Source organism: Trichosurus vulpecula, chromosome 3, assembly GCF_011100635.1.
Source record: "Trichosurus vulpecula isolate mTriVul1 chromosome 3, mTriVul1.pri, whole genome shotgun sequence".
NCBI classification, from domain to species: Eukaryota; Metazoa; Chordata; class Mammalia; order Diprotodontia; family Phalangeridae; genus Trichosurus; species Trichosurus vulpecula.
The window spans coordinates 144632964-144649297 of record NC_050575.1 but is presented as its reverse complement, the minus strand read 5'-3'; the positions used below and the strand labels follow the sequence as shown (position 1 = coordinate 144649297).

The 16334-nt window shown below is 37.5% G+C and overlaps 1 protein-coding gene across 3 annotated transcripts in view; it reads right to left on the bottom strand.

Annotated features, from left to right (window-relative positions):
- The window catches only part of PHKB (phosphorylase kinase regulatory subunit beta), a 246947-nt gene that overhangs the window by 11505 nt on the left and 219108 nt on the right, over nucleotides 1-16334 (bottom strand). For all 3 annotated transcript variants that reach the window (XM_036751888.1, XM_036751890.1, XM_036751889.1), the window contains exon 27: nucleotides 1655-1789. In XM_036751888.1, the coding sequence (XP_036607783.1) occupies nucleotides 1655-1789 (135 nt within the window). The remainder of the gene's footprint in view (nucleotides 1-1654; nucleotides 1790-16334) is intronic.

Here is a 16334-nt window from a genome sequence, read left to right as displayed (position 1 = left end):
TATTCTTCAGTAAGGTACTAGGCCTCTCACTAAATGGCTCAGAGACTTTAACAGTTAAACCAGTGGTGGTGGTGGTGTTGTTTTTAAAAAAAGGGAAGCAAGATTAACATAAACGAATTTTACTAACAGCATACCCATGGATACAGAGTTATAAGAGAACAAGCAGTACAAGTATGCTTCTGATTTAAACACTGGCATAGCTTTGTTCTGCCTAGACATAGCAATACTTCCAATTCTAGAAAATCAACACTGTAGCGTAACAGAAAGAGCATGTCATCTGGAGTCAGAGACCTGGGTTCAAGTTCTGGTTCTAATATTTACTAGTTGTGTTGACCGGGGAAATAATTTTATTTTTCTGAACCTCAATTTATGGGGATATCAATGCTTGCCCTACCTATGGCAGTCTTATTGTGAGAAAAGTCCTTTGTGAACCTTCAAGCACCACATAAATACTAAATAAATGCGTTATTATCATCACTTTGTATTACAATTAGCAGACAGTCAACGGCACCTCTGTGGTCTCCTGCTTTAGTTGAGTAAGTACTTATTCTCAATAATACACTTTAATACTTTGAAAGATCTTTGGCTTCCTTTGTGTGAGCATCTCCCACAATCTCTTCCCGGGTGGTCTAAGTTGCTCTGCACAAAATTATTTTCAACCCAGCGATTTATCCTCTGGCAAAGCAACTCTCTAAACTTGGGCCAGTCTTCAAATGAAAGGCACAAAGCCTTTGTACCAAGATGCTTAATGAAAACTTTACTGATGACTAGAGGCTGCTGAAGCTCTAATTTGGCAGGCAATCTGCAAGAACTCAGGGTCACCCCATGCTATAAGGAGGCACTGAAGGAGAACTTTGATGGCAGGCTAAGTGATAAAGCACTGAGTATAACAATAATTAATAATAATAATAGTGATAAACTAGCATTTATACAGTGCTTGAATGATTGCAAAGTCCTAAACCGTATCTCATTTTGATTCTCACAAAAGCCCTGGGAAGTAGCTTGGAAGGAGAGCTGACACCCTGGATGCCAGAATCATGATCTAAAAAGATTTTTACAAACTAGAGTACTAGGCTGAGATCATTAAGATGAAATTTCACAAAGATCAATGTAAAATCTTACATTTGTATTTTTGCAATCAGGGTTAAGTGATTTGCCCAGGGTCACACAGTTAGTGTCTGAGGCTGGATTTGAATTCAGGGCTTCCTGACTACAGGCCTGGCACTATCTACTCTGTCACCTCCCTGCCCAACATTAGGTTTTTGCTATTCCTCAAACAAGAGAGTTCCCAAATCCAGGCATTTTCACTTGCCTGGATTTCACTTGCCTCATGCCTGGAATTCTCTCTCTTTCTCATCTCTATTTCTTTCTTCCCTGGCTTCCTCCAAGTCCCAGATAAAACCCCACTTTTTACAAGAACACTTTCCCTGATCTCCTTTAATGCTAATGCCTTCCCTCTGGTGATTATTTCCAATTTATATTATATATTGCTTGTTTGTATACAGTGATCTGAATGCTGTCTCCCTCATTAGTCTGTGAGTTCCTTGAGACCATGGATTGCTTTCTGCCCTTCTTTATACCCCCAGTGCTCTGCACAGTGCCTGACACTTAGTAGGAGCTTAATAAATGTTGATAATTTGACTTTACTCTTTACCTTCCATTCTGCTGAGGCTGGAGAATATCTAAGAGAAGCTGTTTAACTTCACTAGGTGACAGCTGGTATAAGTCCAAGGCTGGCACGCCCCCTCCACGAATCTGTAGTTCGTACTTCATAGCATGGATAATCCACCTGAAACATAACAGACAATACTTTTAAAAAAATGGCTTAGATTTTTTTAAAAAAAATCATCACATATTGATCTTTGGAAATAACCTAAATAGCCCTGCACTGTTAAAAGGCATATCAGGAAAATCGTAAGTTGACTTTTCAGATGGTTAGCACAATTATTTTTATCAAGATAATTTGGTACCACCAGATCTCTAGAAATGGGATCTTCTCTAGCACATGCTGTTTTTGGTACAAAACAGTGGTAGTGGGGCAAATATGTGGAATTTTTTATTAAGGGAAATTATGCAAATTTTATATTATAGGAATAGCTGGCACACTATATTTTATACATTGGGTACGCATCAAAAATGAGCAGTGCACAAACAGTTCATTTTGGAAATGGATCATGAGATGAAATTGATGTAAATGTTCCTTTCCCAGGGAGGGCACACATGCTTCACATATTTCCTTTTCCACTGCAGAAGTTGAAAGGGAACAAAAATTGAGACAAGAAAAAGAATGCTTGTCTTTGCAATAAAGGGATGGAATCAGTTATGGCTTAATTATTCTGATATATTAGAGAACACATTTTACTAGTAGGTTTCGGAAGAACAAAGGCATTTAATTATTTTATGTTTAAATGAGTTTATGGCTTAACGCTAGAAGGGCCTCTGAAATGCCTTCCTGGAGGTTTCATTTCATTTCTTTCATTTTACTGCATTTTGGTGAAAAAATTTGGATATACCAGCTATATAAAGCAAAGAAAGCTCTAGAAGTCCCACAGCACCTCAGGGGAGTCAAATTCTATAAACCACTAAGAGTAAACTGGAGAATTTCTCTTTTATGCCCAAATTCTTCACTATGTAATGAATCATAGATAAACAGTGATACCAGGTCATCTAGAAATGAAGCCACTTTACTTAAGTCTTCTATTTTGCTCCCTTACTAAATACAGGCACAACACCCAGCTAAGACAATAAAGAATTAAAAAGGTATTCCCTAGATATGTCATTATATTTATCTTGGTAAAATAAGTTGAAATATGATAAATAGGAAAGGAAAAAAAATATGCCTAAGGTGAATAAAAGGAAATATTTTTAAAAAATATTATACCTTTTCCCTTTGTCCATCCAAGCTTCTAATGCAACCACTGGCTTACATAAGGATGTTCATTTCCCTCAAAGCTATTTAGACTATTGGAAATGATAAAAATCTAATGCGGCAGTGTGGTGGTGATAGCTAGGGTACAGGTTAGAAGAAGTGGGCATACAGGGACCAGATACCACAAGAAACCTCTTTGTTCCACACATTTCCTAGGACAAAATAAATAATCAAAAATACTAGAAATGAAGACAATAATTCTAAGGACAATTAAGTATCTGTAAGCAAAAAAAAAAATAAATAATAAAGTGAATATGTGCTTAAGAGAAGAAACATATTTAGGAAAGAAAAGACCATATTCATAAGAGATAGAAAAGAGGGGGGAAAGCACCAGTGATGTAAACTACTCCAACCTTTCTTTATTAGGTTTAACACTTATCATTTTACCAATAATAAGAAACACACGAAATATATTACTTTTTCAAAGAACTGAAGGGGAAAGAAGGGATCAGATCTTTGTTGCTGGTAAAGATGAAGGCTTTTCCATTTATTTATCCTTTTTATTGCTTACCACATTTAACTGATGCACTGTACAAATATATAAAGGTACAAGGAAATAATTGTTTTAAGTGCCCTTGTGCTAACGGTGATTATGAAATTAGCTCTGATACTGTTTCCATGACTCTTCAGCACTTGAAACGAAATTGTCCACTCAATGGCTCTTGTCTGTGAATTGAATCACCTGATTTTTGCTTTTAAGGCTAAACAGAGAGTGAAGCTTTCTGCTTACTCTTCAATTAGTTTTGAGTTAATTTACACTTGATCTTCCTGAGGTACAGTTTGGAACAATGCTTTACCAATATTGAATGTGAACCTTCTGCTAATCATCCAAATTGAAAGAGCTTCAAAAATCACCATTTTTAAAAACAGATAACCTTTTTATGTTTAAATGCCTCCCACCAATTACTGATTAATAAAACAAAATGTTTCATCACATCTCTTTGACAATTCCCACTGCCATGCATAAAAGAGTGAAAGATACGAAATGAGAAATTTCAATTCTCTTTTTTCAATTTACAAAATTTTGTCAGCTTAGGCTGAATTTTTTTTCATTTTTGTTTCTGTATCCCCATTGCTTAGCAATGTGCTGTGCATATAATAAGCACTTAATAATTTCTTGTTGAATAAATAATATTGAATAAACTCTCATAAATACTATAATTAAAAATGACCAGCATATGTTTTTGTTATTTTTGTAAATGGCAATTTTCATCCACATTAGTATAAATGGATTTTACATTTGTCAGAATAATAAAATGTCCAATCTTCTAACAAAGAAGAGTCACAATCACCTTTGGTGATGTCAATATAGAGGAAATACCTCTTAGGCACCTTTTCATTGGGTTTCTTCATTTTGTTGCTTATGAAATCACTTCCATCTAGATTTTTATCTGATCATCATTTAAATATCAGTTAAAGAAAGGATGGCTAACGTGGCACTTTTAAACAGGATGTGACTATAATCTGGCAATAAATTTTGAAGTAAAAAAAGTGGAATGGCTTCCAACATGACACAATTCTAGTTGTTCAGGCAAGACTCAAAGGCCTGAAGAAGGTGAATCACTAAGTAGAGATAAATGTGACAATCAAAACCATTTTAGGAGTTCTTGAAACCATTAATGAAGATATGTAGCAAAGGCTTTGCCTGACCACTTATACTCACTCCCACTGACAAGGTCACACCATCAGAGTAGGCAGGCGATTCTAGGGGGAGAGCACTTAATGCCAAAGAAGGATTTTAAAAAGTAAAGGAGGAGGGCAGGAAGAATGAAGGTGATCTATGGGACACTTTCTGCTGAATTCAGTCTGCCTAGAAAGGCAGAGCTATGCTTTACTTGCCAATAATCAAATGAAAAAGTGGCAGTCACATACTTGTGACCAAACCAACCTTTACAAGCATCAAGGCTTCGCTGGAGGACAATGAATTCCTCGGCACTGCTTTAAAAGTGTAAAGAGGTACATTAGTATTACTTCACAGACTTAGGAAATAAGCTTACCAGTCAAAAAATTCTCTTGCTATGAGTTCTGGCAAAGATAAATGTACATGTAATTTTCCCCACATGCCCCAGTCAAGAAATAAAATATAGTACCTGGAAGTCTGACACTATCAGTAAACTAGAAAAGTCAACACTTTCTGTAAAATGTCTAAAAATGCAGAGCTGATCCACAGACCTCAAATATTTTTTAATGATCAGCTGAGTGATTTACTGGAAATTAGTAAGACAGATTTTTTTCAGTTTGATATTAATTAAGCAGATAGTCAACAAACATTCATTAATCATGTGCTATGTGCCTAGTACTATGTACTAGATGGGAAGCTGGGTGGAGCATTGGATGGAGTGCCAGGCCTGAAGACAGGAAGACTCATCTTCCTGAGGTCAAATCTGGCCTGAGATACTGACTAGCCATGTGACCTTGGGCAAGTCACTTAATCCTATTTGCCTCTGTTTCCTTATCTGTCAATGAGTTGGAGAAGGAAATGGTAAACCACTCCAGTATCTTTGCCAAGAAAACTTAAAATGGGGTCACAAAGAGTCAGACATGACAAAAAAACAACCGAAAAAATATGCCAGGTATTGTGCTAAGCACTAAGAATACAAAGAAAGACAAAAAAAAATCATACCTACTCTTAAGGAGATCACAAGCAAAATGAGGAAAATGAAATGTGAATAACTATTTTCAAACAAGCTATATACAGGATAAACTGGAAATCATCAGTAGAGGAAAGGCTTTAGAATTAAGAGGGATCAAAGAAAGATTCTTGTAGAAGGTGGGATTTAAGCTATGTTTTGAAGGAAGCCAGGGAAACCAAGAGACAGAGATACAGAGGAAGAGCCCACCAGACATGAGATACAGCCAGCAAAAATGTCAAGAGTTAGGAGGGTCTTGTTTGAAGAATAGCAAGGAAGCCAGTGTCACTGGATGACAGATTATGTGTTGGAGGGTAAGAGTTACCACATGCATTTCTATCATGGTGAATTTGGCATAAAGAAAGTTGTTTTCTCCTTGATTCATATGAATACTGAGAAAGAGGTAATGTAATTAGGTAAATAGAGCTTTATGCACCAGTTAGAGATTAAAGAATCATATATTCTATCACTGAAGCTGATGACTAAAAGATAGAATTAGGATGTGTCTATCATTATACTTCTTTTTCTCATATAAAAGGTCAGAAACATAGGTCTTTTAAGCATATCAGAAACATGAAGGCTTTGCTCAGGTGCAGAGCCAAGATGGTCAAGTAAAGACAGGGACTTGCTTGAGTCCCCTCCACCCCCAAACCCCTGCAAATACCTGTAAAAAAAAAACCTAAACAAATTCTAGAGCTACAGAACCCACAAAATGACAGAGTGAGGCAGATCTCCAGCCCAAGACAGTCTGGAAGGTCAATGGGAAGGGTCTATTGCACTGTGCTCAGAGTAGGGCACAGTCCAGGATGGCCCATGTGTTACAGACAGGGCTGGAGCAGGCCTCAGCAGACTGGATCACTGGCAGCTGTGGCAGCCTCTAGACTTCTCAACCCCAAAACACCAAAGACATCATAAAAAGTCAGTGGGAAAACTCTGTAGACCCTGGATGAGAGAAGAGCACAGTCTGGCCCCAGCCCCGGGACAGCAGAGGTGACAGCAGCAGCGGTGGCTGCTTCCAGAGCTCCAGGCCCACAGACAGTGGGGGTATCAAGTGGCTGATCAGAGTGGGACCACAGGGATCTCTGTGCTGGAGGTGAGGCAGGATTCTCTTGCTTTGCCCTGCTTGGATCTAGGTCACAGTCCTGGGGGAGGAGGAGTGCTGGTGTGGCAGAGCTTGCGGTGGTTGTGGAGAGGGAGTCCTCCTGGTAGTTCCAGGGCAGAGAAGAGTGCCTGAGGTCACTGGCAGACCAGAGCACAGGCCAGGAGAGGAACAAACACCTCTCCTTGGATCATACCACCTCAGAAGAAATGAAAATTTACAGGTGCCTAGAAGTAGCTCTGAAAGCAGCTGTGCAAAACCCCTGAAGCTTGGGACAGAGCACTCTCTACTCTGGAAGCATGGTCATAACTTGACAAAGAGCTCAAAAGTCAAGTAATTGGCTGAAATGAGCAGGCAGTGTAAAAAAATTCAGACTATAGAATCTTACTTTGGTGACAAAGAAGATCAAAACATACAACCAGAGGAAGACCATAAAGTCAAAGATCCTGCATCAAAAGCCTTCGAGAAAAATATGAATTGGTCTCAGGCCATGGAAGAGCTCAAAAAGGATTTTGAAAATCAAGTAAGAGAAGTAGAGGAGAAATTGGGAAAAGAAGTAAGAGTGATGCAAGAAAATCATGAAAAACGAGTCAACAGCGTACTAAAGGGGACGCCCCCAAAACAGTGAAAAAAATACCTTAAAAATAGACTAATCCAAACGGCAAAAGAAGTCCAAAAAGCCAATGAGGAGAAGGCTGCCTTAAAAAGCTGAACTGGACAAATGGAAAAGGAGGTCCAAAAGTTCACTGAAGAAAATAATTCCTTAAAAATTAGAATGCAACAAATGGAAGCTAATGACTTTATGAGAAACCAAGAAATTATAAGACAGAACCCAAAGAATGAAAAAATAGAAGACAATGTGAAATATCTCATTGGAAAAACCACTGACCTGGAAAATAAATCCAGGAGAGATAATTTAAAAATCATTGTACTACCTGAAAGCCATGATCAAAAAAAGAACCTAGACATCATCTGTCAAGAACTTATCAAGGAAAACTGCCCTGATATTCTAGAACCAGAGGGTAAAATAGAAATTGAAAGAATCCACTGATCATCACTTGAAAAAGATCCCAAAAGGAAAACTCTAGGAATATTGTAGCCAAGTTCCAGAGTTCCCAGGTCAAGGAGAAAATATTTCAAGCAGCCAGAAAGAAACAATTCAAGTATTGTGGAAACACAATCAGCATAACACAAGATCTAGCAGCTTCTACATTAAGGGACTGAAGGACTTGGAACATGGAAAGGAGCTAGGATTAAAGCCAAGAGCCACCTACCTAGAAAAACTGAATATAATACTTCAGGGGAAGAAAAATAAAATTAAATGCTGAGAGAGGAATGTATTGGGAGAAAGAGAAAGGGAGAGATAGAATGGCATAAATTATCTCACATAAAAGAGGCAAGAAAAAGCTGTTATAATGGAAAGGAAGGGGGGGACGTGAAAGGGAATGAGTGAACCTTACCCTCATTGGATTTGGCTTAAGGAGGGAATAACATACCCATTCAATTGGGCATCTTACCCTACAGAAAAGTAGGGGGGGTGGGAACATGGGGGGGAGGGAAGAATGATAGAAGGGGGAGTAGATTGGGGGAGTAAGTGGTCAGAAGCAAACACTTTTGAAAAGGGACAGGGTCAAAGGAGAAAACAGAATAAAAGGGGTGTGGGATAGGATGGAGGAAAATATAGTTAGTCTTACACAACATGACTATTATTGAAGTGTTTTGCATAACGACACATGTATAACCTATATTGAATTGCTTGCCTGCTCAATGGGGGTGGGTGGAGAGGGAAGAAGGGAGAAAATTTGGAACTCAAAGTTTTAAAAACAAATGTTAAAAACAGTTTTTGCATGCGACTGGGAAATAAGATACACAGGCAATGGGGTATAGAAACCTATGTTGCCCTACAAAAAGGTAAGGAGGAAGGGGATAAGAGGTGGGGGTGTGGTGACAGAAGGGAGGGTAGACTGGAAGAAGGGGTAATCAGAATGCATGCCATCTTGGGGTGGGGAGGAGGAGAGAGAGGGGGAGAAAATTTGTAACTCAAAATCTTGTGGAAATGAATGTTGAAAACTAAAAAAAATAATTTTTTTTAAAAAAAGTATATCAAAAACATAGTGCTAAGAAGAAAAGGTAAGTTGACACAGACTTAGAATGACAATTATATTGTCTTTTGCTTGAACATGAAAATGATAGCCTTAATCCTATAAAGATGTTAATATGTACAAAGAATGTTAATATATAATATTATCAATGGCTTGGATTGTGGCACAGATGGCATACAACATGTAGGAATGCTGATCATTTGTGTGGATTTACTTTAGATACTGTTACTTTGGTAAAATTACTGTTTCAACTAAATTTTTTAGTTGAGACTTTGGGATTTCCCAAGTATATCATTGTATTGTCTATAAAAAGGGATAGTTTTATTACTTCATTCCCTATTCTGATTCCTTCCATTTCTTTTTCTTCTCTTATTGCTATTGCTAGGATTTCCAGTACAATACTGAATAATATTGGTGACAGTGGCATGAAGCTGTGAGGGATAGCTAAAGCAATATAATGGATGATGGTCATGATCCATAAATACTTCAATGAGCTATAGAAAAATGGGCCAAAATTAATAAAATGAAGTTTAGTAGTGTTAAGTTCAAAGCTTTATACTTGTGTTTAAAAGTACAAGATGAAGGGAGTTTGGCTAGATGAAGAATATTTGAGTATTTTAGTGGATTGCAGTCAATATGAGGAAGCCAAAAAATGGATTCTGTCTGAGGCTACACTGAGGTGAGAGTCTTCAGAAAGAATAAGGCAATAATTTCACTGTATTCTACCTTGGGTCAGACCATAAACAGAGTACTGTGACAGCTCTAGTTGCCATGTTTTAGGAAGGGCAATGAAAAACTGTAGTATGTACAGCAGATAGAAGCTAAGATGATGGGAGGCCTGGAAGCCATGCCATATAAGAAAGAATTCACTGATGGAACTGGAGATATTTGGCCAGAAGAAAAAAACATTTAGGGATACACGATAGCTTTGGGATACATTTCAAGAATTTGGAGAACAGTGAAATTTAAAAAAGGAAAAGAATAAAACAAAATAATATTTGTAAAGTGCTTGTCACAGACCCTAGTATGTAGTAGGTACTTAATAAATACTTGTTCCCCTCCTCTAATTCATTCTGCTTGGACCCAGAAGGCAAAATTAAGAGCAATGGGTGGAGGAAAAAGGAAAGGGTGGACTTCTTTTTCCTCATGAAAAACTTCCCAAATATTAGAGATATTTCAGAGTGGGCTGAGTTGTTTCCAGAGCTAGTTAAGGAATATATTCAGGCATAGACTGAATGATAACATGGGGACTTTGTAGAAAATATTCTTGGTCAGGAATTGTTTGGAATAGATAGTTTTCTAAAGTCTCTTCCAATTCTTTGAGTCTGTAAAGAAAAAGGAAGAGGCTTCATTAGCCTCAAATAGCAGAAGAAATGTGAAATAATAATGATATTGAATGACCTTCTCTAGAAGTCAGTTCTGTAAGTCACAGATGCAGTTTGGGGCATCAGTGGATAAGGCATTTCTGCTTCATGATTGCTTACATGTGATGCTTAAGGTAGAATGAAAAGTAGAGATGAAAATCGTTGATAAAATAAACCCTCAGAAGGATCTTCTACTAAAACCTGAGTGACAGACCTGTGGGAGAAATCAGTTGATTGGAGGCCTTTACAGTAATGGGCCTGTCAAGGACTTGATTTCTTTCAACATGAAAGCTGGCATACAAATCAATGAGACACCAAATCAAATCATTATCAGTCTAGACCGCTATTCCTGTGAGAAGGTTAATTTTGCTCAGTAGAGTGGTTGAGGGTGGGAAGTTTAGGAAATTGAATCCATTGGATTAACCTTGGGGGAAAAAAGAATAGGAGTAGAGTTGCTGGCTTAAAAGTGATAGAGGGGGTAGGTAATGTACATAAGCAGACCTTTGGGAAGCTGTTTAAAATAAAGGCATTTTACACACACACACGCACACACATACACGTGCGCACACACACGCACATGCATATGCACACACACACGCACACACATACCCCACATGCTCTGTGGGTAAATCCCTGATAATATTCATTGTATTATGATTAAGTTAAATATAATACTATGGGTTTTTTTTTTAAGGATTTGTACTCATCCTTTTCTAATGGCAATTATTAGTACTTTGTGAGGGATACGATGTCCAAGTCTGACCAAGCAAGCAGTCCTTTCAGCAACAGTTAACCTGCTGAAAGAGATTGTTGTAGAAAAGACAGACTAGGGCAACTCTTAGGTGCTCTATGGCATTACAAGGAAGAGAAAAGTCTATTTTCTAATAGTCTTAATTTTGAATCATAGTGATTTGTATAGGACTGAATTATGATCAAAAACTAAGATTAAATAATTCATGATGAACTTGGCTACCCAGAGGTCTGTTCATGAATAATCTGGCTACCATTTTCAGGCTGATTTTCAAAATCATTTGAGTCAAATTTCAAGATGACTTTTAGAAGTAGTTATGTTAAGTATGTATTTATTATGATCATAAGTAAATTATCAAGCAATGAAGTAACTTAACAGAAATTGAAGCCCAGGGGTTGTAAGGATTAAATGAAAGGAAAAATTAATAGATTCAGGTGGAAGATACAAAAATAAATTTTTCCTTTTCCAAGGTGCTATTGTTCAGTTGTGTCTACTTTTTGTGACCCCAAATGGAGTTTTTCTTGGCAAATATTTTGGAGTAGTTTGCCATTTCTTTCTCCAGTGGATTAAGGCAAACACAGGTTAAGTGACTTGCCCAGGGTTACATAGCTAGTGAAGTGTCTGAAGTCATATTTGAACTGGGGTCTTCCTGACTCCAAGCCCAGTGCTCTATCCACTGAGTCACCTAGCTACCTCCAAAACAAACAGAGGTTAAGTGCTTTGTCTAGAGTCACATAGCTAGTAAGTGACTGAGGCCACATTTGAACTCAGGTCTTCCTGATTCCAGGCCCAGTGTTTCATCCAATGAGCTATCTAGCTGTTTCTTTTCCAAGGTAGAATAGTTCAAATCCCCCAAAGGGGAATAACAATGATTCTCTAAGTTACTATACAGTACAAAGGTGATCAAATAATGGGTATGTTTTTTAACATCTCACAGTGTGGAGAAAGTGATCTGTCTTCATGACCACATGATTGACTTAGAAAAGCTCTGTAAGGAAATTTTTATGGTCTCTACCACTGTGTTTGGATTCTTCTCTTATTCCCCTAGACTGCCCAGATTTCAAGTCAGAGTGTATAACATTTGCTTATCAAACACCGTTATAAAAAGGTTATGAACCTGATGCTTCCAAAACCTAGACTGTTCATCCAAAGAATTAAATTAGTAGGTAGCAGGGAAAGCATCAGGATGTAGTAGAAAGAGAATAGGATTTGGAATCAAGAAGATGGGGGCTCCTTATCTGAATAATGCTTGATTTGAATCAGATGACCTCTAAGATCTCTTCCAACTCTAAATGAGATGATATTATAACTCCCCTTTTTGGGGAGTTGAGTCAAAGGACTTCCCTAAGGGATTCAAGCTAGTTGGCCACAGCAGATTTAGTCCTCTGTGTCCTGTATCCACTTCTTAGTTATACCAATTTTAAATATATAATTATAGCAACTCATTTGCTCATATGTGCTCTGTACCTTATGCATTAAAAGTCACCTATCGATATTACACAGAAAGGATTCATTAGCAGGGACTTAAAATGGTAATACAAGCCCTTAGGCTATTTATACTTGTCTAGTCAATAAGTTGAAGTTGGAACAGTTATGAGATACCTTACTCAACCTTTGCTTTCAAACTCCCAAACAAATTTTTATTCAACAACAGACAAGCAGATTCATAATAACACACAAATCTCGGGTTGTTTTGTAGATATAGCTCTAGGATGAACAATATTGCTTAAAAATACATTAACAAATGGTGAAGAGGGGAAATGAGTCTGCAGAAAGTTCCAAACAATGAATTGGAGTGAAACCCAGTTAAGCCAAGTCATGCCAAGCACATTTATAGATGAAAATAGAGAGAGGACAGCAAAATGCTCATGAAGAAATGAAGTAGATCTGCTGGGGTTTCTATAGTCATCGTCTTTCAGTAATGAAAGGCAGACCACCATACTTCGACTCTAAGATCTCAGTCCTCAGAGTATTGTATCAGGAGATAGGAATGAGAATTTTAAAATGTAGTAGAGAGACTGGGCCAGAGCAAGCACATAAAATGGAAATCCATCACAAAAGTGCAATGAAAACACTGAGGGATCAAGGCATTCATATCTGCTCTACGACACTACAAAAAGATAATAATCTTGTTCCCCCAAATCTCTTACTTTTCAAAATCTCAGTAGAATATAATCCTTGTAGTACATAAGGAAATGATTTAAGTTCTTCTAAATTGCATCTGCATTTCTTTGGTGAATTTCAGGGATACGTGTTCCATTCTGACAGCCTGGAATCTATTTTTTTGGCCTTCGTGTGGGTAGATTTAGACCCTCTCAACTCACAGTGACATTTATTTATTGAGGACCTAATTTACTTCCCATATCTGTGCCAGATGCTATGGGAAATACAAAGGTGCAGAACTTTTCCTCAAGGAGTTTATGGTCTAAGTTGAAGAGACAAAATAAACATATATGAAAGTAAAGAATGATATGAAATAATACATGATTAAACTGAAATTGTTGAGAACAGACTATAAGTATAGAGGAAACAGTACTTAGACCTGTTTCCCACAGAAAGAGTCATTGTATAAACAGCTAAAAAGGTGTTTTTAAAAAGTATGTAGCTCTTTTTGCACCTGAAGTGTCAAGGAGATGAATATTTTTCTACACTTTACTACGAAGCAATCAGACCTTGGTCTCCTTTTGTGCCTGAAAATATTCCATCATCACATAAATGAGTGAAAGGAAAAAAGTGCGGCAATATACTCTCCACTTTGTATGTGCTTTTATCTTCTGTACTATCATGATGCATTATCATGACTGCACAAATGACGAAGCTTAGCATCTATAAAAATTCAAGTTGTTCATTTGGTATTTCTTCAGAGGACAAGTTTTGTAAAATTGGACTTTTATAGATGGAGTTTTGGTGTTTTCCCTTGTTCCATTTCCAAAGATTCTTCAAATGGCTCAAACCAACTATTAAAAGGATTGACTGTCATAGTTTTACATGCTATAATTATTATTAAATAGGGAGAATTGTTTCCTTAATTCAACAACACTACCTACAGGTAAACTTTTTGAGGTAGGTTCACTATACTGTGTATGATACAATGAGTGGATTTGGAGTCAAGGTAGCAAGTTCAAATTCCAGGTGTACCACCAACAGCTGTGTGCCCCTGGGCTATTCACTTATTTCTCTGAACTACAGTGTCCTCTTTTTGTAAAATAAGGAGGCTGGACAGGATGGCCTCTATAGCTCCTTCCAGTTCAATGATTCCACGAATGAAGTATTTCATGTACATTTATTCCTTGACTCTTCTTCCTTGTGCTATTGATTCATTCATTTCTTGTTAAGTCTTCCTTCATGATGCCATTCACACTCACTCCTCATTTCCAATCATACTTTACTTCTGCCACCTTCGTTGTCTCACACCTGAACTGTGGCTCCCTGATTCTCATCCCTTTCTCTGATCTAGCTTATGTGCTACTACAAAATTAATCACAGTTTCTGGTGGGGAGGGGAAGAAGAGAATAAGCATTTGTATGATAACTATTATGTGTCAGGCACTGTGCTAAGGGCTTTACAAATATCTCATTTTCTCCTCACATAGCTCTGTGAAGTAGATGCTGATATAATCCCCATTTTACAGATGAGGAAACTGAAGCAAACAGAGGTTAAACGACTTGCCTAAAGTCAAAGACCTAGTAAGTGTCTGGGGCTAGATTTGAATTCAGTTCTTGACTCTAGGTCTATCACTTTACCCACTGTACCACCTAGGTGCCTAGGAATAGGCAGTTCATAGAAAAAGATCATGAGATTTTAGTGGGCTGCATATTCAATACAAATATGGTATCCAAAAAAACTCGTGCTAATCTATGCTGCATTGGGAGGCATAATACCCAGATCATTCTGGGAGGTAACAGTTCCCTATTATTCTCTCTTGCTCAGACCAAAACTATAGTACTATGTACAGTTTTGTTTGCTACATTTTAAAGAGGACATTGACAAGCTGAAGCATTTCCAAAAGATGTCAACTAGTACAGTAAGGAAACGACCACGTGCCATATGAGGATTCATTTAAGGAATTGGGGACATTTAATCTTGAGTATGGGAGACTTTGAGGGTATGTGACAGTAGTGTGAACTATTATATATGCAAGAGGGATTAAATTTATTCTACTGAGCCCCAGTGGACAGGACTAAGGGCAATAGGGAGATGCTGGGTTGGGAGGGGAAATCTTGGCTTGATAAGAAGAAAACTTCCTATCAATTAGAGCTCTGTAAAATTAGAGTGCCTTTTTCAGAAGATAGACAACCTTCTAGGAATGAACTAGATGGGAATCTTGATCAGGTATGGGTTTGACTTGATGATTTCTGAGGTCCTTTACAAGTTTCAGAGTCTGTGATTTCTAAAAACTTAAATTTTGTCCATGTCATCCCCTGCTTCTATGTCATTGGAGATCTTTAAGCGAAGGCTGGATGACCACTTATCATGGATGTGAAAATGTTTACTAGATACACTCTAAGGCCTCATCACTCCCTGAGATTCTAAGCTTAAAGAAGGAATAAAAAAGCATTTATTAAGTGGTTACCATGTAATAAACACTGTGCCAAGAACTGGAAATACAAACAGAAAAACCCTGCCCTCAAGGAGGCCACACTCTTAACTGTAGGAGAGATCACATATATTAGGGGTCAGCTGTAAGGGAATAAGGAAAGGGCTAAAAGTCCTTGAGTTGCAGTAATGGGGAAGATGGGAACACTTGGGAGTCTTTAGGATATAGGATGATTATGATCATAGGAACATCAGAACTATGCTAAGCACTAAAAGAGACAGGAACTATTTAGATATAGTCTTTTGCTTCAATTGATGTCATTATCTTGAGTGAGTTGTCTCCATTTAAAAAGAAATCCATGCATACACACAACCAGGCTGGTTTTCACCTACAAACGCTACAGGTATTATTAGCAGAATCCACCATTAAACTATGCTAAAGACATTCCAGGGACACATACATAAAAAGGAGGGTCAGAGGCCATTACTGTTTATTTGAACAATGGGAACATAAAGCAAAAAATTAATTCTAAGAGGAACTTCAGGACAATGAAAATTTAAGGGTTTCAGTAAATTCTCCCATGATGAGGTTTCTCTACTATAGATAAATACCGAATCATATGCTACAAAACTGACATTTATGTCTTTGGTGACATAGTATTTAATGGAAAGAAGCAGTATTTCTTATGATAAGCAAACAGTGAATACTGAATAGAAGAAATAAAACAGTAGGGAAACTATTTTTGGAATATGCTAAACATATATTGTCCCCATGAAGTCTAGAAAGCTTTAGGTCAGATTTAGTGATTTAAGAAAGGAGGGTACAGCTGTTAAAAAGGACATAAATTAAGCCTCAAAAAGTTGGATCAGCAATAAAGGTAAAATTGCTAGGGACTGAAAAAATATGGCATCATAAAATCTTG